The sequence below is a fragment of the Artemia franciscana genome, chromosome 7 (genome assembly GCF_032884065.1).
Source record: "Artemia franciscana chromosome 7, ASM3288406v1, whole genome shotgun sequence".
Lineage (NCBI taxonomy): Eukaryota > Metazoa > Arthropoda > Branchiopoda > Anostraca > Artemiidae > Artemia > Artemia franciscana.
In genome coordinates this window covers 24,287,186-24,310,368 of record NC_088869.1, presented here as the reverse complement: position 1 = coordinate 24,310,368, position 23,183 = coordinate 24,287,186, and the positions used below count along the sequence as shown (strand labels likewise).

Here is a 23,183-nt window from a genome sequence, read left to right as displayed (position 1 = left end):
CTGATAACCATATACTTTAAGAAAATTGGATGGTTTTTCCATACAAAATCTTTCATATGCGTTAACAAAGAACAATCCATTATCCCTAATGAATTTGACAAAGCAAGAATAAATATTTACAAAGCAAGAATAAATATTCATAATATTTCGAATGAAAGATAGTGTTGTGTGATGATAACTATTTAAGACAAAAAACAAAGTCGCTAATTTAAAATTTTTTCACTTGCTGTTTATTGTCCTCCGACTTCTTTTCTTTGCGATTTTGTGTTTTTTCATGATTAGCCCGTGCGGTCTCAGAAATTGTTTATAACTATTTAAGTATTTTTTTTTTATCCAATACAACTTAAAAACTATATTTCACCAAAGGATGACATGTACGTGCAATGACCACAAAAGGCCACATATTTTGGGCTAATTTTATTTTCTAAAGAATGCTTAAGAGAGCTGAAACTGTAAATTAAAAACAAAGACAAACCAAATATAATATTCCCATCCATTTTGTATTTCTACGAATTGAAAATGTAGCAGCTTGCATAACAGACAAACAAATAAATAAATAAATTCTGAAGCTTCTCCACTATTCCTCGGTTCACCGCATTTCACTTCCGCTGAATCTCAGCTATAAAATGATAGCAAAATCGCCGTCTTATTTTAGAATATTATAAGAGTAGGGCTGCAAAAAATATCCTACCATAGACTTGCATATGGGACATAAACCTTATGAAAAAGGAACTTCCAAAATCAGTAATCTTCCAGTATCAGTAGGTTTCAACTGTGTGGACTTAAATAGGCTAGAGAAGCAAAAAAAAACTTAGGGAAACCAAAAATAATAATCAAACAGATTGAAGTTTTTTTAGAGAATAAGTTTCTACTTCGGAGAATTAAATTTAGCAAATATTTTTCCATGACCAGGCCTTTTAGCAATTTCACGTCAGTAGGTCCCACCTACCCCTCGAAATTCCGGTGTGACTGTTTCCCATAATTTGCAGATTATCCCAAACTTGAGATTCGGAGTTCCGTTATTTTTACCAGCTAGACACGAAATCTAAGGAGTTTTAGTTCAATAGTTCTAGTTGTTGTAGTAGAGGTAGCAGTAACATACGCAGTCAAAGTCACAGTGGTAGTAGAATTAGTACTAGAAGTAGTCGAAGTCACAAGCATGTTACGGATGGACCTTCTAGGCTGGCTGCCAAAAAGGCAAGATTAGCTTTAAGAGCTTGTTTGTAATTGTTTTTTATTCCATTTGAATGAATTGTCTTTTCTCACGTAGTTTGATGTAAAAGTCCTGGTTGAACTTCCTTGAAGTGACGATGCTAGGGCTGTTCTGAAAATATTTTAGTTGTAACGATTGTATTTTAATATGAGTTCTTTTATATTCTTTTTTTTCTTTATTTGTATTTCTCAGGACGGCCCTAGAATATAGGGTCGAAATATTCATTTAAAGTTGCGTTCCTCTGTCTTATATAAAACATTTCCCTATTGTTCTACTTGTTGTTAATTGGAGAAAAACCCCCTTATATAAGTAATATTTTATGTTCGTTTTAAGTTTTAATGCTGCTCCTTACTTCCAGTTGAAAAAAATTTTTTTTATTTATTTTCTCATTGTTTTTTTTTAATAATACTAAAAAAAATCCTGCGCTATCTTCATGGAAATTCTCTTCCCTCATGATAAATTCCTCCATGGAAATATCCTCCCACGTAACCCCCTCCACCTGACCCGCCCCAACACGAAAAAGTCCCCCTGAAAACGTCTGTGCACTCCCAATAACCATTACTAAATGTAAACAATGGTCAAAGTATGTAACTTGCAGCCCCTCCCCCAGGGACTATGGGGGATTAAGTCGTCCCCAAAGACACAGTTATTAGGTTTTTTGACTATATTTAACAAAATGGCTATCTCAAAATTTTGATCCCGTGACTTTGGGAAAAAATGAGCGTGGGCGTGTGGCAGAAAGGCAGTTTGGTCTTCGTCGCTATTTACATAATTTTCACCAGTGTTGAGGGAGGAAATTTTCACCAGTGTTGAGGGAGGAACCTAAACAGGAGGGCAAGGGGGCTTTGTCTTCTAACCACTATTCGGCATCCCCATCGATATGCCCTGAAAGTTTCAACTTAATACCCTCAGCCGTTCCTGAGACATTGCAGATACAACCTTTTGACAGCCGGTCTACGCATTGTGTGTTTTAATCTTATTCAATATCCCCCTCAGCATTTTCTTAAAGCAGTTACAAGTAGAAGTAGTCACAACCAAAATTAATCGCAGTTGCAACTACAAGTAGTCGTAGTCCAAGTCAAAGGTGGTCAAAGTTGCAAGCAGTCGCAGTTACAAGTTGCAGTCGCAGTCGAAAGTAGTCGTAGTTGCAGTAACAGCGGGAGTAGCAGTATTAGTAATCCTGAAAGTATCAACTCAATACACTTAGCCGTACCCAAATTGTCGCAAATACGCCTGTTTGTTAGCCTGGATGCACATGGTGTCTTTTGATTTAGTTCGATATACCCCCCAACTTTCCTCGAAATTCCATCTTAACCACCTTAGCCTTTTCTGACAAACAGAAAATCAAATATTCCCCTATTCCGAATGATAAATCCTCCATGTAAATAATGGGAAAACTGCCTAATTTGCGATCCTTGCACCAGGGTAGTGGGCAGCTCGACATCTCCGGAGGCATCGTTAAAAGACATTTTGAATATTTTGAACAAAACGACTTTTTTCAAGCCTCAATCAGTGTTGTAGAGGGGGCATCTAAAAAGAACAAGGGGGCTGCTAGCCCTCTGATCCCTCTCAACATTGCCCTCAGCAAGCCCCGAAAGTTTCAACTTACTGCCCTCAGCTGTTCCTTGGATATTGCTGATACGCCCTTTGGACAACCAGCCTGCACATAGTGTATTTTGATTTTGTTTAGCACTCTCCTCATCATTTCTTGAAAGTTTTACCTTAATACCGTAAGCCTTTTTTGAGAACAAAGTTGAGACATGTCCCTTTTTTCCCAATAACAAACCTTATATGTAAGCAAAGGCGACTTAGCTTACTTACAGCCCTTGCCCCTGGGGCTGCAGGAGGTTATGTCGTCCTTGGAGGCATAATTATTTGACTTTTAGACTATTTTGAACAAAATCAGCTACAAATTGCTAGTTTTTATCACCAGCCACTTTTTTTAGAACGCGTTTTTTAGTTTTGGTTACTTTGGGCCATGGTCCATTCTTTGCTAGGTTGCAGTTACCACTGCAACCACGATGGCTATTTCAAAATTTTAATCGGATGCGTTTGGGTGGAAGGCAGCTTAAAAGGGCGCGAAAGGGGTCTGGGTTTCCTCCCAATCACTTGTGTCGCAGATAAAATTCACAGGTGAGTAAATTTTCATAACAGCAGAATTTTTTTACAATTGATTAAATTTCTGCTAAACTGTTTCGTCTGTAAGATGAGTCAAGCAACGAAAGAAGGATTCTAGAACAGTAGTAGCACCATTTGAAGCCGTCGGGCTTAGTAAAAAAAAAAATTGGGATAAGCTCAGAAGTGATATTTCCCAGATATTCTAAATCCACAATTCGGTCGTTTAGCATGGCAGAGCCGATACAAAGTTCTTCAAATCGAATTAGAGCTTCTTACAATGTATGTAGAAAATGATCAATTCGTCATAATTTATTATGTCATTTTAGCAATTACACTTAGAATAAATGTTTGAGCAAAAGAATACTAGCTTAAATAAAAACGTAAATGAAACGCAGGAATAAAGATGTTCTTCGGTGTGGAATTAATAGCCCTTTGATTGCTATTGATTAAAACGAAAAAATTTCACAAAGACATCTAGAACTTGAAAAAAACATCAATCTTTTGTGAGAGATTGCTTCAAAGACCTTTTTAAAATAAAAGGCGCAGTGTAAAAAAAAGAAAAAAGAACATACTTTTATATTCTTTGACTGACACGGTTGAAAATAAAAACAAAAGGGAAGAATACTTGCAAAAGAAACATAATTCCACAAATGATGCACTAAAATCTTTCGAATAAATAGTATCCCAGTGCACCATTAAATAGTACACCATTTAAGAATAATCCCAAAGACAAATACACCATAAAGAGCAGCTGCAGCTTCTTACGCTGTTCGGTGCCATATATTTTTAGCTTATTTTTACTGATTTTACCCCACGTTCCTTTTTATAATTTAGCTGACATCGTTTTACTACAAACATCTACTAACATCATTTTTATACAATTCTCAAAAAGGGGGATGGGGTTAATGCCAGAATTGCCTCTCACCCAATTGGACTATCTGTCTTCGCTTTTTCTATAATTAGCCATGGCTTGATGTTCACAAAAACTATTCCATTTTATTTCAAAAATCAACAGACTCGGACTCGGTCGATAAACTGTAACTGCTAAAACGGTACACTGCATGTGGAAGTCTTTTTCATTGAAAATGGAATTCCTGAGGTTTTTTCCTAGTTTTCCAAGTTATATAAGGTTGTGTGTATTTTCACTTCACCAGCTCAAACCCCCAGATTCCATTTTGACTGAAGCACGAAACACAGTGGGTCCAATTTTGTTTGGAAATTTGTGTTCGTTTATTAAGTTATCTTTTATTAAAAACATAAAGTAGGAGGCTTTCGGCTTTTTCTTAGATGGATCCAAATAAAGAGCGATCATATTTTCGGAGACATCACTACCTACTGGGATAATCTGAAAAACGTTAATTTGCACCTATTGCAACCTAGTGAAGTATGAACTCTAGTGAAGAGTAACAAAAAATTTCAAAACTTATTTTGAAAAAAAAAGTCAAGTAGGGAACAATCAGCATTTGAAGTTAATTCAGGAATAGTATCTATGATTTAATAGTTACAAGTTTATTCCAAGGCAAGTTTCGGGAAATTTTAAAAAATAGCCTGAGACCGAACAAAAATCGGGTGGGATCGAAATGAATTTATGAGAAAAGTCCACTACTTTTTGTAATTTATGATAGAAGGAGTAGGCTACCCTAAGAGTCAGCTTATGATATTTTAAGTAATAAGACAATTTTTAGGGAACAAGGTAACGGAGTCAACCCCTAAGAAGCAACTTTCTTCTTCATGGAGTTATGTCTATAACAATAAATTTCGCAATTTTACCGAAACTTCAACGAAAGAAATGTTGTTAACGCGTAGTTACAGTCACACAAGGTGTCAACTTCCTACCATTAGCGAATAAATGAGATAGTGCCCAGTTATGACAAGAACCAAAATAATGGTAGTATATAATGGGAGAAAGATAGCTTATTACCTGTTCTTAATGCTTAAGTGAGTTTATATATATATATATATATATATATATATATATATATATATATATATATATATATATATATATATATATATATATATATATATATATATAATTATATATGATTATATATATAAAATATATAATATATCTACATTTATTTTGTTTTTATTGCCCTAACAGTATTTTCATAGCATCATTGTGGGGGAATTTTTTTATTTTTTTTGAAAATTTCAAAATACTTTTGAAGCACAAAGGATATCAAAATGAAAAAAAAATCACCCCCCTGACGCCGTCTTTGGTCTATCCATACCTGAAAACCGGGATTCTCAACGGTTTTTCTTTTGGCTGTTACCAATTTACAGTGATTCAGCACAAAACTATGAGGTTTTGTGCTGCAGTTCCACCATTATTGCAAGCGTAAACTAATTCAGTAAATTTAACGACACGTTTGGTTTTTAAAAGTCAAACATAGACAATCTGTTGATCCCAAATGTTAGGCAAACGTTATTTGAAAATGAGTCAATAGCTCCAAGGTTTACACTTATCTTTCGATAAGTTTTTTTATTCTATGAAAAACAAATGCATCAGGTCGTGAGATTTTCATCTTGGCGTTTGAAGAAAAAAATTTGATTTAACATTATGCTTTAAATAATAAAAGCCAAGTCATTAAATAGATAATTTCGGAATAAGAAGAAAACAAGATCTTTATTAATATGTGAATTAAGTTGAAAGAAAACGGGATAAATATGATAAAATAGAATAATGGGTCTTTCTAAAAGGTGTTCTTGTAAGTAATTCAACGAACTAATAGTTTGAAGCGTTTTTAAATGATTTTAACCATCAATATATTAATATATAGCTTATATTTTTAGCTATTCAATGATACAAGGATATACATTTCCTTGCAATTCCTATTTTATAACAGGAAGATGAAGTTATATTCTTAAATAATTAGACTGATTCAATCATTGTATTTTTTTTCCCAGTTTACTGCCAATTAATGGCAGTGTTTGCCTTTTGCTACACAAATCAGAAAATTTACGCTTACTGCAGCTCTATAATGATAATTTTTTCACTTACTTTCAGCTGATTCATCTTCTTCATATGTTTACGACATACACTCTCCTTATTTTCAAACTTAGCGCTCATTAAGTATTAAATCGGCATACCGGTATAGGTTTTTTTCATTAAAAATTAATTCTCGAATGTTCCTAATTTTTTAAGACGCATTTGGTTGTGTAGTTCTCGAATGTTCCTAATTTTTTAAGACGCATTTGGTTTTGTAAGTTTCCACTTAGCGATTCAAATAATCAGATTTAATTCTTACTTTCCTTGGTGCTTTAAGATGAAAGTAGCAGCTTTATAACTTGAAAAAGTCCTTGCACACGGTGCTAGCAATCTTTCTCCTGAGTAAAACTTAACATTTAATCAGACACACGGACATCAGAAAATTTGAGATTTTTACGATCTGTCATAAAATGCGCCTAATATGTTCTGTATAATTCAGCTACTTTCTTATTCTTTTTCAAAATTGTTCTGTTATATTTTTATGACGTCTTACATTACTGATCACAGAAAGAGGGAGCCATCTATTCCCCGGGATTGAATCAAAAACTGAAGAACTGAGACCTAAAACTCACTTTTTTTATATCTATTTACTAAATTATCGCCAAATTAAGCTATTTTTCCTCGCTTAGGTTGATTTTGGCGATTTAAAACATTATTTTTTTTATTTCATCAAAAATGGTGCTTTTATAGGCAAGAACAACGCTTTTCACTTAATTCAAAAATGGTCACTCCAGCCCATGATGATTTTTGTTCTTGGTCTAAGAAGTTCTTGGTCAACTGGAAGTGGTCGGATAAAAATAGAAGCGAGACTGACATTGGTACAAAACTATAAAATTGTCTTCCTATCCTTTTTTCTATACATGTGTATTTAAAATACTGTTACGAGTCGTGACTAGGATGAGCCTAGTCACAGAAACTAGGAGGGAAAGAAATTGTGTAAACACATCGACCACTTAATTGTTATTTTAACTACTATTTCAGAAATAAAGACATTGGTAAGTTTCTTTCCAAAATTGGTCCGAAGCGTCCTTCTATACAATATTTGAAGCACGCCTTAAAATACACCGTTTTATTGACTTCTACCCCCCCCCCCCCACCCTAAAGATCCTCTAACATTTTCCAGAATCCTATCTCAAATGGATCGCCAGGCTTGATTGACCGAATTAAAAGAAGGTTAACGAAACTGAAGAGGTGGTGAAAACAACCAACATCGTGATATGTTGAGTTGATCGACAAACCATTCAATAAAAAATACCCAAAACAAAAGTAAAAAACCTACATTAGATGGAAATAATTTTTCCTTTCTTTTTTGGCCTCATCATATTTCTGCTCACTAGGTAATCCCTTTCTTTATCCTATCCCCTTTTTAATTAAAGCAGTGAATTGTAAGATCATTTCTTTTCTCTTTTTCTCTCATGAACACAGTCAATGCCAGCAAAATTAAGTTTAAGAAAGATGAAAGAAAGGGTCAATAAAATTGGCCCTTTTTTCCGGCCCAAGGTAAACGTCCGTAATTAAATTTTTCTATTTTTCGAGAAATCGTGACTAAAACTTAACTGCAGTTTAGAGTTTATGGAGAAACCTTACATTCTTTAATTCTGGAAACCAATACAGCAGAGTTTTTCCTTAGAAGAGACAGGCACCCTAAGCTTGTTAATGTATGTGCACACATAACCAACGTTGGAGATGTTTTTAAATGGATTGTCCTTGCAGGAAGGGATGTTAAGAGCTGGAGAAAGGTCAGTAAGTAACAAATAGTATTTTGTTTTTCTTATATAAAATATCAAACTTCAAACGAGCACAAATTATAAGGTAAATAGTGGAAACACAAAATCCACGCACCGACAAAAAAGATTGTTATTTTAGAAGCCGAAAATCGTTAAACAGCCTCCAAAAATAATTGACTGATTTATAAGGCAACTCACGGGTCTCATCAGCCGTGATATCAATAGCTAGTATATGAAATTTTAAACTGTAGAAACCCACTTCAGAATTGCCTTTAATCAAGAGCCAATAAATCATAATATAAACTCCAATATTCAGTTATTACTGTCTATTTCTGTCTAATTTTAAGCTATGATAGGGATGCTGAAATTATTCTATAGTTATAACGCTACCAAAATGGCTTTACATCGGACTTCAACGCAAAATCAGTGAATTTGAATCATATGCAGACATCCTAAAAATTGTTGATCATATACCGTAAAAGAAAAATCTAAAGCGATTTATGTTTCTACTGTACAAACACCTATATTTATTTTGTTTTCAGTAAAGTGCTAATTTTGCATAATCCTGAAAACAGAGGGAATTTTATTGACACTGTATTTATAAATAAATAATATGTTTTCGTTTTAAGAGTCAACAGCGCTCTTTATTTCCACCAGTAAAACTCTGCTTTCTAAAATTAATTTTACTCGTTTTTATGGCACTTGGTATATACCAAGTGACATATAGCGATCGCAATTTCTGTCGGTCTGTCTGTCCCAGTTTTGCTAGTCTGGGCACTTCCAGATAAGCTATGACGATGAAATCAGGAACCAGACGTATCATGGCGTGTCAATGGCAGACGTATCAGGAACGAGGCCAGATTAAATTAAAAATAGTCTATTCCTTGATTCGACCATCTGAAGGGGACGGTTAATTCGGAAAATTAGAAAAAAATTAGGTAATTTTAACTTACGAACAGGCGATCGTATCTTAATGAAATTTGATATTTAGAAGGTTATCCCACCTCAGAGCTCTTATTTTAAATCCCGACCGGACCCGGTAACATTGGGGGAGTTGGAGGGGGAAAGCTGAAATCTTGGAAAACGCTTAGAGTGGAGGGATCAGATGAAACTTGGTGGGAAAAATAAGCACAAGTCCTAGATACGTGATTGAAATAACCGGAACGGATTTTCTCTCTTTGGGGCAGTTGTGTGTGTGTGTGGGGGGGGGGTTAATTCGAAAAAAAAATAGAAAAATGAGGTGTTTTTAACTTAAGAACGAGTGATTGGATTTTCATGAGATTTGATATCAGAAGAACCTCGTAATTTACATCTCTTATTTTAAATCCCAACCGAAAACAGTGTCATTGGGGGGAGGGAGTTGGGGGGCGGGCTGGAAAATCTTGGAAAACGCTTAGAGTGGAGAGACCGGGATGAAACTTAGTGGGAAGAATAAGCAAAAGTCCTAGATACGTGATTGACATAACCGGACCGGATCTACTTTCTTTGGGGGAATTGGGGGGACCTAATTCGGTAATTCGGAAAAATTAGAAAAAAAGAGGCATTTTTAATTTACGAACGGGTAATCAGATCTTAAAGAAATTTAATATCTAGAAGAGTATTGTGCTTCAGAACTCTTGTTTAAAATCCGAACAGATCTGGTGACATTGGGGGGAATTGGAGGGGGAAACCGGAAATCTAGGAAAACGTGAAAATTGAGGTATCTTTTATCTTAAGAATGGGTGACCGGATCTTAATGACTTGATATATAGAAAAATATTATGTTTCAGATGCTCCACTTTCAATTCGAATCGGATCCGGGGACATAGGGGGTTGAGGTGGGAAACAGAAATCTTGGAAACCAGAAATCTTGGAAAACGCTTAGAGTGGAGAGATGGAGATGAAACTTGATGGGAAGAATAAGTACAAGTTTTAGATACGTTATTGACATAACTGGACCGGATTACAGTGCTTTGGCGAGGTCGGTGCTTCTGGACGTGCTAGGACGATGAAAACAGGTAGGCCCGTCAAGGATCTACACAAATTTTCTTGATAACATTCGTTTCCCCGATTCGACCATCTGGGGGGCTGGAGGGAGAGGAAAAATTTTAAAAAATAGGTATTTTTAACTTACGAATGGGTGATCGGATCTTGATTAAATTTGACATTTAGAAGGACCTCGTGGCTCAGAGCTCTTATTTCAAATCCCGACCGTATCCGGTGGTATTGGGGGGAGTTAGAAGGGAGAACAGGAAATCTTGGAAAACGCTTAGAGTGGAGAGATCGAGATGAAACTTGGTGGGAAGAATAAGCACAAGTCCTACATACGTGATTGACATAACCGGACTGAACCCGCTCTCTTTGGGGGAGTTGGTAGGGGGGTGTTAATTCGAAAAAATTAGGAAAATTTAGGTCTTTTTAAATTACGAACGGGTGACCGGATCTTAATGAAATTTGATATGTAGAAGGAATTCATGTCTCAGAGCTCTTATTTTAAATCCCGATCAGATCTGGTTACACTGGGGGGAGTTGGATGGGGAAACCGGAAATCTTGGAAAATGTTTAGAGTGGAGAGATCGGAATGAAACTTGGTGGGTAGAATAAGCAAATATCGTAGATACATGATTGACGTAACCGGACTAGATCTGCTCTCTTTGGGGGATTTAGGGGGATCCAGTGCTTTGGCGAGTTCGGTGCTTTGTGGCGTGCTAGGGCGATAAAAATTAGTAGGCGTGTCAGGGACCAGCACAAATTGACTTGATAAAGTCGTTTTCACCGATTCGACCATCTGGAGAGCTGAAGGGAGAGGAAAAATTAGAAAAATGAGACATTTTTAACGTACGAATGGGTGATCGGATCTTAATGAATTTTGACATTTAGAAGGACCTCGTGTCTCAGAGCTCTTATTTTAAATCCTGATCGGTATTGAGCCTCCGATTTTCCTTTTAAATCAATCTATTGATTCTTAGAATTTTGCTAGAGCTCATGCCATATGAGCTCTTGGCTCTTCCGACCTCGTCACAAGTGCTTATATGAGCTCTTAGCTCTTGTTTGTTATAAAAACGGGTTTCGCAAAGTTATTTTCATAAGCAAAAATTATTGCTCAGATAGATCCGAATAATAATTATTATTTCCAAATTAGGTCCAAGGGGGGGGGGGAGGGGGGCTACGCATAGGCTAAGCTTTCAATTCCAGCTGTAAAAATCCATACATGACTTTGTTCGTGAATTACGAACTTGATTCGTATTGATCTTGGAAAACCATTTGCAAGCCTAAAATGTGTTATCAGCAAGCTCAAGTATCCTTGAAAATGAAATCTGTTGGAGATCAAAATCATTTGTGGAACATTTAATTCGAAGGTTTTGATTTAGGACAGTTCAGTTTGGTTTATTATGAAGTTTAATCAGTACAATTACAGAACGCAAACAATCAACCTAACAAAAAACAAGAGGATAATCCAGTTAACGCCAGTACTACTGTTATTATCTTTAACAGTCATTGTTTAGTAGTTGGCAATCGGTCCTTAAATAATTACCGCATGATCGTGAGTTAGAAAAGTTAAAAAGTGGTGGAGAGAGTTACTGAAGGTATGCAGACAAGGGGGCACGACCATCATTATGATCCTTCAAAATACCCTTAAAGGTGCTGAGAGGGATATTAGTTCAAGTATATTATTCCAGTCAACTCTTTTTACAGAAAAAAAAGAACAGTTTTATCTATGATTTATTTTTCTGTGTTTTAATAATCCATTACTGACTAAAAAAGAGAAGACTTACTACACTGTGGAGATATACCAATCCATAAACTCATTTTGCAGTGCATCCTCAAGCCGGTTGAATTACAGCTAAGTTCTCTCATGTTTTTGTATCCATCTACACACGTAACTTCAATTAAGGTTCCAGGAAGGGCACCTCTGGGCGTAAATGTTCCCTGTATAACTGTAATTTTTGCATGAGGCCAAATGTTCGAAATATTACAGCAATCTTGGCATGGTGTACCTAAAAAGTGACTACTCTTAAATGTATTTCAGTGATTCAAATTTCAATACCTCACAGAGAAAGTAAATAATTTTATTAATCTAAGCCGGCCTTCATTAAGCCAAAGTCATAAAGTCCAATAGTATACCAAATTTCAGACTCAAAATCTTTTATTTTGGGGGGAATTTCTATTCCTAATCATATTATAAATTTCTAATTTGTGCCAAGTTTAACTTAATCAAGGCTTTCCAAGCAAGAAATTAATAAATATAGTAGATGAACATGTCAGTAGGGAGGTCAGAGAACTTCCTTTCTCAAAATATAACATAGCAACAGCTTCATCCATCTAAATCTATTGACGTGATTTGGTTTAAGCTTTAGCTTTTTAAGCTGGTTCCAAATATATAAAATTCATTAAATTTAATGTTACCAATCAAAAGCTAAGAGCCTGCGAGAATTTGTTTTATTTTCGAAAACAAGAGCTAAGAGCTCATATGGCACTTGTGACGAGGCGAGAAGAGCTAAGAGCCAAGAGATCATATGGTATGAGCTCTAACAAAATTCTATGAATCAATAGATTGATTTAAAAAGGAAAATAAGAGGCTTAATGCCGGTCAGGATTTAAAATAAGAGCTCTGAGTCACGATGTCCTTCTAAATATCAAAATTCATTAAGATCCGATCACCTACTCGTAAGTTATAAACACCTAATTTTTTTCTAATTTTTCCTCTCCCTTTAGCCCCAGATGGTCGAATCTGGGAAAACAACTTTATCAAGTCAAATTGTTCAGCTCCCTGACACGCCTACAAATTTTAATCGTCCTAGCACGTCAAGAAGCACCAAACTCGCCAAATCACTGAACCCCTCCCCCCAACTCCCCCAAAGAGAGCGAATCCAGTACGATTCTGTCAATCACGTATCAAGGACATTTGTTTATTCTATCCACCAAGCTTCATCCCGATTCCTCCACTCCAAGTGTTTTTCCAAGATTTCCCCCTCCAACTCCCCCAATGTCAAAAGATCTGGTTGGGGTTTGAAATAAGAGCTCTGAGACATGAATTCCTTCTAAAACTCAAATTTCATTAAGATCCGATCATCTATTCGTAAGATAAAAATACCCCAATTTTCACGTTTTCCAAGAATTCCGGTTTTCCCCTCCAACTCCCCCCAATGTCACAGGATCAGGTAGGAATTTAAAATTAGAACTTTAAAGCACAAGATCCTTCTAAATATCAAATTTCATTAAGATCTGGTCACCCTTTCGTAAGTTACAAATACCTCAATTTTCAAAATTACCCCCCCCCAACTCCACCAAAGAGAACATATCCGGTCCGGTTATGTCAGTCACGCATCTTAGACAGGTTTCTTTTCTTCCCATCCAGTTTTATCCTGATCTCACCGCTTTAAGTATTTTCTAAGATTTTCGGTCCCCCAACTGCCCCCCCCCCGCCCAATTACGCTTGATCCGGTTGAGATTTAAAATAAGAGATCTGAGTTACGAGGTCCTTCTAAATATGAATTTTCATGAAGATCCGATCACTCCTTCGTAAGTTAAAAATACGTATTTTTTTCTTATTTTTCAGAATTAGAACCCCCCCCCCCCAATAGAGCAAATCCGTTCCAATTATGTAAATCACGTATTTAAGACTTCTGCTCTTATTTTTCCAAACAAGTTTCATCCTTATCCCTCCAATCTAAGCGTTTTCCATGATTTTAGGTTCCCCAACCCGAACTTCCCCCAATGTCACCAGGTCCGGTCAGGATTTAAAATAAGAGCTTTGAGACACGGTATCCTACTAAATATCAAATTTCATTGAGATCCGATCACCCGTTCGTAAGTTAAAAATACCTCTTTTTTCAAATTTTTCAGAATTAACCCCTCCCCCAACTACCCCAAAGAGAGCGGATCCATTCCGGTTATGTCAATCATGTATCTAGGACTTGTGCTTATTTTTCCCATCAATTTTCATCCCGATCCCTCCACTCTAAGTGTTTTCAAAGTTTTAGGTTTCCCCCTCCCAACTCCCCCCCCCCCAATGTCACCAGATCCGGCAGGGTTTAAAATAAGAGCTCTGAGACACGATATCCTTCTAAATATCAAATTTGATTGAGATCCGATCAACCGTTCGTAAGCTAAAAATCCCTCATTTTTTCTAATTTTTCATAATTACCCCCCCCCCCGCCCAACTACCCCAAAGAGAGCGGATCCGTTCCGGTTATGTCAATCATGTATCTAGGACTTGTGCTTAATATTCCCACCAAGTTTCATCCCGATCCCTCCACTCTAAGTTTTTTCCAAGTTTAGGTTTCCCCATCCCAACTCCCCCCCCCCTCCAATGTCACCAGATCTGGTCGGGGTTTAAAATAAGAGCTCTAAGACACCATATCCTTCTAAATATCAAATTTCATTAAGATCCGATCACCCGTTCGTAAGTTAAAAATATCTCATTTTTTTAATTTTTCAGAATTACCCCCCCAACCACCCCAAAGAGAGCGGATCCGTTCCAATTATGTCAATCATGTATCTAGGACTTGTACTTATTTTTCCCACCAAGTTTCATCCTGATCCCTCCACTCTAAGTGTTTTCGAAGATTTTAGGTTTCCCCCTGCCATATCCCCCCCAATGTCACCATATCCGGTCGGGATTTAAAATAACAGCTCTGAGACACGATATCCTTCCAAACATCAAATTTCATTAAGATCTGATCAACAGTTCGTAAGTTAAAAATACTTCAATTTTTCTATTTTCAGAGAAAATTCAGTATTTCAGAGAACTCAACTGTTGAGGTTTCAAGCTGCTATCTACAAAAATGTGGAATTTTTGTATTTGGCGGAATAAAGATCACGGATGCTTGATAAAGATCACGGATGCGTGGTCCTATTAAATTGGAAAATAGCTAATTCAAATAAAAACCAAAAGTTCTACTGCCCTTTATAATCAACATCCCCCTCCCACACCCATTTTTCTCCAGACGCACCTAGAACTTTCTAACCTAGAACTTACCAGCACTTGACGTGAGGTAATTTCCTACGTTTTCATAGCGACAAGAAATAAATTAGAAAGTGGCATGAATTAACAAATTTGCTTCCGAATTTGATTTTGTGCACTACAATTTTTGCATATTCTCTTTTTTGCAGAAAAAAAGACGAATTACGTTATAATTTATAATGCATATGGTAGGGGACTTGATCCCTAAGAGCTTTAGAAGCTTGCAAATTAGCCACAAGAGCTGAAACTGACCAATCTGAGACTGGGTGCAACAAAATAGCCATAAATGACAGGTTAAGAGGTAACTTGGGTTTGCATGGGGCAGCTACCCCTACCCCTTAAAGAAAGATGAACTAAGAGGAAGGACACGCAATTTGTTTGAAGTTCTGACATCTGTAAAGTCTGAAAAAAAGTACTATTAAATGAAAGTTTAAAAGTAGAATAGATAGGCAGATAATTGGATTACACATTCGAAAAACGGTACATGACCACAAACTCAGCGAATAGATAGACACAAAAAAGACTGAACACTACAAAAACAACAGGAATGAACGAAAACTGAGATACTATATGCATACGTACAGGTACTTAAGGGCGAATCAAAACGGCAAGATCGCTGGTCTCAACTGATTTTAAGCATTCAAACCGACACTTAGAGAGAGCTGCAATGGGGTCGGTAAGGCCGAACTGGTGCAACACCGACGAATTCCTTGTCCACGGACGTAAATTAAGAAGATATTTAGCATACTTATAACATGCGTAGAAAATATTCTAAAATGGAGAGACACCTAAAAAAAAACCGGTACAAACAAAGCATTGTACAGCCGGAATCGAACCTGTCGGTTACATTTGTTTTTTTTGCTGATGATAGAGCCCTATAGCCTTTCTTGCCCTTTCCACAATAGAATCCGACAGTACAACATATTCGTCAAAAAATTCTTCAACACGATCCCTTGAATTCACTGCTTTTCTACAAAACGAAACAGCTTCACTTTTACTAGGATTAAATGTAATACCGATCTGTTTATGCTCTGCACTAAGCATATCAAAAAAAAATTTCAATCCGAGAAAAGCAACGGCTCGTGTTTAAAATACTACCGCATAACTCAACAGCAAGAAATCTAATCCGCGAAAGATAAAACTCATTTTTAACGATTTCTGGCTCTCAAGGACGCTGTTATTATACCACACTAGTGAAAAAATGGCACCATGCCGGATCTCTATCCTTGCTGGTGTTCACACGATAATCGGCCCACTACTAGAGGGTATATTATCTAAGAAAGAACGTTTTCTATCCACAGTACAAAATAACCAACAGATCGACGCCACGTTTATGTGCTGAAAGTAATAGCTGGACATGTATTCTGGAGTCGAATGCTCTGCGAACATCATAATTCACCAGGAAAATGCACTCATTTAACTCATCAGCATGTGTAAGCATATTATCTAGAATATAAAGATGTCCTAGTGACCAGTACCTTTTTTAAAGCCAAACTGGTCATCAGGAGCACAACATTTACTGGGGAATATCGTAAAAAGCATTTCAGATATTTTACACAGGATAGGTGAAGCAGTTACAGGACGGAAAGATATATATACTGCTGGGTTTTCCCCTTTTCTTACCACAAGAGTAAAAATTCCGGTACAAAAAACAGATGGTAAGAGACCGGTATTAAAGATGATCTGAAACGAAAGTTAAAAATGACACAAAAGATTGTCACTTCCATAGGTAAGGTGCAAACCACAAAGCTCATCAACACCTCGCGATTGTTTTTTCTTTAATACGTATGACGACATTAAAAATTACGTAACTAATACCAGAACCAGGTAACTTCAGACTTTCGTCTAGTTCTTTGCTGAGCTTACCTCCAAGCTCTTGATCAGGAGGGAAAACACCCGAAGTAAAATGAAAAATCCATTCCCTCTCTGAGATTGAAACTTCGGAACCACTACAATGTCCCTTACGCTTAAGAGATCTCCACATTGCGTTTGGAGCATTGTTCATTAATTGTATTTTCTGATCGATCCCTCCACATTTGTACTTAGACAGGGCTATTCCGAATTTGCGCTAAGCAAGCAAACAAACTTGATTACAACAGGGTATTTTGGACGATTACACTCGATCAAATGCCAAATCCAGAATTTCGCAGGAGGACGCGCGTCACAAAGAGCAGGATTTTGTGACCTCTTTGGAAATAATGGAATGAAGGATAGACAGGATTTTTAAACATAACTACAAAGTATTTATCCGTGTCTTGTTTCACCATGCCTCAAACGACAGGTCATTGATTATCTTCCTATACATTGCACAGTGGGGAAACAAATCGACATACTGATCTGTGGTCTACGTGCAGTATTAAAGCATAGGACCTTCGTTGTGTGGTTATACTAATGGTCTTCCTATATTGTTCAAAGTGAGGAAACCAATTAACATACTGGTCTCTGGCTTATGCTCAAAGACTAAAGCATAGGACCTTCGTTGTGTGGTTATACTAATGGTAGAGGTCATGAAGAATCTAATGTAAAAAAACATAATGCAAATAACAGTAATACAAGTAAAATAAAAATGTCCTAAAAAACATATCAATTGCAGTTGCTGTCAAAACTGTTAATGAATGCTGTTGGGTTCCATTCTACGGTGTGTGGCTAGGTACATCCCACCAGAGAACCCTATTTGGCAAGGTAGTTAAATGAAATGCCATTATTGAATTCCCGTTGGGGAACTGAACAAAACATGTCTCTTGCCGAGTGGAATCGGAACAAAGGCTTTAATATTACCGAATATATATATTCTGGAAGTAGAAAAAGTCAAAATACTTTTAGAGAATCAAATTTTTTTGTGTTCGGATTCAGATTCATTAAAAAACTGTTTTCACTATATTTCATGAAATTTTTAATTTGAAATCACAAATGTTTGGTAATTAGTCTCTAATCTTTAAAGCAACTTCATAAATGTACAAAATAGGCAAAACAGTTTTATCATTATGAGCACTAAGGTATCTCCTTTAAATAGTGAACATATTCAAACCTTCTCTTGGGACACACTGCACAGCTGAATCTGGTTTCCACAATCCATCAGCATCACATTTTACCGATGAGGTCCCAGCTGCTTCATACCCAGGATAGCAATAGTATGTCCCAACACTTCCAGGAGGGAAGTGGGAAGATAGAGGAGACATATTGATTGCAGCTTGGATTTTCACAACAGAATGGCTGACTTCAGGTGGAACACTGCACAATCTTTGAACTAAGAAAAATACAAAAGCACTGAAAACTAATTTCGTTTAATATAGTTTTTAGGCTTTAAAGCAAAAGCACAAAATTGAATTTTAAACCTGTGAGTTTACAAGCGAGAATAAATACAAAAAAAAAATTAAACACTTCCAGGAGGGAAGTGGGAAGATAGAGGAGACATGTTGATTGCAGCTTGGATATTCACAACAGAATGGCTGACTTCAGGTGGAACACTGCACAATCTTTGAACTAAGAAAAATACAAAAGCACTGAAAACTAATTTCGTTTAATATAGTTTTTAGGCTTTAAAGCAAAAGCATAAAATTGAATTTTAAATCTGTGAGTTTACAAGCGAGAATAAATACAAAAAAAATGAGAGTTTGCTCGATAACATTAACATTTTTCAAACAAGCAGATTGGAATTTATTCATTTTACTAATCCTCTAAATAGGAAAATAAGTAACGATAACAAAGCATTATCATTTCTTATTATACTACTAAAGACTGCAAAAAAAAAAGAAACTGCTTAAAATAAATTCCATTCATGACTTTATATAAAGAAATTTGATATGCTTATTGCTTCGTTAAGGTTCTAAGGTTCTAAATTCCTTTGGCGTTTTACGAACAAAGCGGATTACATATTAACCAATGAAAGAGTAAAAACGGTTGCTTCAATCGAAAACTGTTTCTCATTAGCTAAATTGCTTTTCACTGTATGCAAAATATGCCTTTGACTATATAGAATAGAATAGCATATTTTTATTTTTTAAATAGACAGATAAACCGTAAAAATGTAAAGGATGCGATTTTGGGCTTGAAAATCCATATCGGCAGTGGTGACCTCCGTTTCATGGCCCTTCAGCCAGGAAGTGTCATGGGGGTAGAAGGGTCACGCAACTGACCCCCATTTAAAACAAATTAGTAGCGACATCAGGTGTCGAGCCATCGAAGTACATACGATTGCAAGTCCAGCACACTAGCCCCTCAGCTAAACTATCAACTGGCTAGTCTGGAAAATGTTTCATTTCAAGTAAACTTTTGCCAATGCCGTTATTCTTTAAGATATACATGGCTAAGGTGGCTTAGCCACTTATGCATTATCAATTTTGCTTACTAATTGAACTTTCGAACGAAAAACTAATTAGCTGCCATTAGAATCCAATTTCAAATAGAGCATTTTCGTCTATGTTTAAAACTGTTTTTACCATTTTCATTTTTCTTTTTAGAAATAATTCACCAAATTTACATCTACGAGGGTAGACCTTTCTTAGTGTAATCATTCTTCTACTTAGGTTTTATGCAATACATATTAATAAAATCAATTTTTTCTATTTTCTCATTTCAAAGATAGCTGATACAAAGTTCTTGTTGTATATTGTACGAAAATCTTAGGGAACTTTAGTCAAAAGTAAAACCAATTTTAGATAAATAATTGAAACAATAAGTTAATAATGTTGATATTCTAATCATACGTTTTTCAAAGAATACTAATTAAACAAGAAGAAGAACTTTGCCAGGGCACCTACACTACTTGTTAAAAAGGTTATGACCGCCTTTCTGGTAAAAAAGTTTATTAGCCTTATACATAGGAAAACTTAAGATAGTTTCAATTCCTTGGTAATCCTATTCCTTTTTTACTATCAGCGACACCACATTCAAGTTGAGCAGCCAGAAGCTTTGATCCTTAATTTACATGTTCCTGCTTTGATCCTTCATGTTTTGATCCTGCTCGCTAGGTTGAGGGCTCCTGCACATGCGCCATGTCTACAGTCACTGTTTTGATCTGCCACTATTCTAATAACTGACCCTCAGATAAATCCGAATAATCAATCCTTTGAGCATGAGAACAGAACGATGGAATCATCTATGACATTGCCATACAATTTTGCAAACTCTTTAAAATTCGGTCATTGTGCAACAGTTGGACAACACTCCTTAAAAACATACCCTTCAAGTTATATCCATAGCTACGGAAAATGTACAGTTGCAAATGGTACCAACACAGGTGCCATCTAATCTCCTCTCATTTAGAGAAACGTTTTGGTGCAGAAGGATATGAAGTTTTTACTTCTTTTCGTCTTTAAAATAACCTAAAATTATTTATTTGGAGACCCAAAGGTCTTAGTTACGTTTACTAGGCCTTGTTTTTGTTTTTTTTTTTTTTTTTTTTTTTCGTTTTTTTTTCAAAAAAGGATGAATAGCCTAATTTAAGCCAAAGTATACCGTCTTTAAAGCAGAATGTCATTCGAAAGACCCGAAATCTAAAGCTCTCAGCTTCCACCCTTAAGAAGTGAGGATTTCAGGCACATGAAGCATGTGTTTTGCTTTTAAGCTGTCTGTTTGAGTGGTCTACCGATTGTTTCTTATAAGCATCTTTTTTTCTGACACTAATGTCATAAAAAAAAACAATCAATTGAAAAAAGGGTTTATTGAAAAAAAAACTAGAGCAGCAAAACTTAAAACCAGCAAAAACTGTCACATGGGAACGAGGAAGGGGTTGCTGGCTAAACCCTTTACTACAGCCACTTTGATATACTTACAATCATAACTTAAAATTCGAACACCTGAAAGAAATGCAACTAGGATATTTATTTTTCTTTATATCTCAGATTCAATTATCATTCTCTGAAACCTTTAATATGAATTTCAAGTACCAGACAAATTACATCCTAGCATGTGCAGCAGAGTTAGAGAGCAGCTATCGTATCCATCCAACAAGCGGTGAATTTTACTCGCTCCAAGTTTTACTCGCTCTTCATCACATGCAACCAATTTTGCTATCAAGCTATCAATTTCACGGCATTTAAATCAAGGCATTTCACAAAAAGCAGCTGTGATTTTATATGATTTCTATCTAATCACATGCTATATCTGCAACAATTAAATATAATATTTGCTGGTAGCAAGAACACTTACGGCATTCTGGGTCTTCTCCTGACCAGTTTCCATTTCTACAAAGTCTCTTCTGTGGCCCAATAAGAATGTATCCCGGTGCACAAGAGTACATGATAACAGTACCATCACTGTATCCTCCGTTTGCGGCATGTAAGCCATCGATTTCACTACTTCCATAAATTAACTGCTTCACATGTGGACAAGTACGTTCTGAAAAAAAATATATAACATTCGAAAAGAACAACTAGATAGACAACTAATAAAAATATACGCCTTCCTAGACACCAGCATACCCTGATAATTTTCTGAAGAAGGGGAGAGTTGGATAAAAAGGGTATACTTGTTGCAAAGGTGCCATAATCACTTAGGATAAAAAAAAAATAAGTTTCACTATATTTATAACCTTCCAGGGTAATTTTGCTGCATTTCCTTTCCCTGTAGATATTCTTGACTTATTAGGGTTTATTGAGAAAAGTCTTAACTGAGATTACTAACTTTGTTACTTCTTACAAGTGCCATCTTCCAGCTTCGTCTAAAATAATGTCAGAAGAAAATCTTATAAGACAGCGTATAACATTTAAAACAGAAACTTTAACAATAATAGGATAGTAAAAATACAGAAGAATTGAGATTTTTCTTAACGATGACCCAGAATTTCCATAGTGTCCTCTTTAATTCACTATTTTCCGTAACATTTAATATTATTCATAACAATGTTCATAACAGTTATTAATTCGTTAGAAATTAAACTATTGAATAAATGCTTTTCTCCACCACCTAAATTTTATAAATATTTTTTGGGTATTTTCGTTGAAGGAAAATCGGAAAAAAAACATAAATACACCCTCCCTGGTAGATTTTGTAAAATACTTATTTTTGTATCTTCATTTTTTTAAAGAAAAAATCTTACCCCCTCCCACTACATCTTTACGAATTGGCAAATTGTAAGATATAGAAATTCAAAAACAAACGAACAGTATGGGGATCGTAAACGGAAAGTTCCTCTGAAGTTGGAAAGATTTTTGGTAATTTAGCTTTCTGAAATTTCCTAAGAATTTAAACTTTCTGAAATTTCCTAAGAGTATAAACTAAAAGCACAGAGTTAGGTTACAAGTCCAAAAGCGATTCAATTTCAATTTGAGAAGAGAGATGGATTTTTCGGGACCTGGTCTTGTCTCAAAGAGTTCCCCGGACTCCTGTCTATAAACCCTGTAAGTAACAATCCAATCGGAGAAAATGCAAACATTATTTTTTTTACTTAAGCATTAAATTTTGTTGCTACTATTTTTCAGAATTTTTATCTTCATTTACTGGAACAAGGCGCCTCACTAGGTCCAGTCTACATACCCGTGATTTTGAACCAATAACAGGGAACAAAATTGTTTCTTCTAGTTTCAGGTGTCATTAATCACTAAAACCATTTTTTTCAGAATATTTTGTTTTTATTGAGGTCTATTTGGCCCTTTCAGTTTCAAGCCCACCGGAGACGAAACATTCTTGGGTTTATTCTGGGCAGTTATAATTTGACAGAGCCAAAATTAGTTTCAAATCCACCTGACCCAGGGACTCGTAATTGTAATTTTTAAGCCAATCTGACATAAGAAGTTTAAAGAATTAATTCTTTTTGTTTGTGCATTCGGGTCCCCTTGGCCTAAGGATTTAAAAATACGAGTCTAAAGCTGACAAAAAAGTGTTTGACCTATTTTCGGTGGGGACTGTAGGGAACGTACACCAAACACAATTGTCATGTACATTACGTTTACCTTGGCCCTTAGAGTTATGAATACACATTTCAAGCTGTTCGAAAAAACAACTTTTGATCTTTTCTGAACCTCATTTTTGGGCGAGTCGATTTTTTCCTTTGCATTGAGAAGGGGGGATCACACGCACTCAACCTAAATTTTTCTTTGCATTAGACCATCCTTAGACCGAGAACTTACGGATATAAATTACAAGCCGATTCGAAAAAAAGCATTTTGCCTCACTTTTAGAGGATCCACGCCATAGACCATATTTATTTTTATCGAAATTCCCTTGGACCAGGCATTTACAGAAATC

The 23,183-nt window shown here is 35.9% G+C and overlaps 1 protein-coding gene across 1 annotated transcript in view; it reads right to left on the bottom strand.

Moving 5' to 3' along the window:
* Window positions 1–584: 584 nt before the first annotated feature.
* LOC136029033 (sushi, von Willebrand factor type A, EGF and pentraxin domain-containing protein 1-like) overlaps window positions 585–23,183 on the bottom strand; it is a 28,373-nt gene continuing 5,774 nt past the window's right edge. The window contains exons 3-6 of the mRNA XM_065707069.1: window positions 21,147–21,335; window positions 18,025–18,243; window positions 11,806–12,027; window positions 585–619 (exon numbers count right to left, since the gene is read on the bottom strand). Coding sequence (XP_065563141.1) covers window positions 600–619; window positions 11,806–12,027; window positions 18,025–18,243; window positions 21,147–21,335 — 650 coding nt within the window. The 3' untranslated portion in view covers window positions 585–599. The remainder of the gene's footprint in view (window positions 620–11,805; window positions 12,028–18,024; window positions 18,244–21,146; window positions 21,336–23,183) is intronic.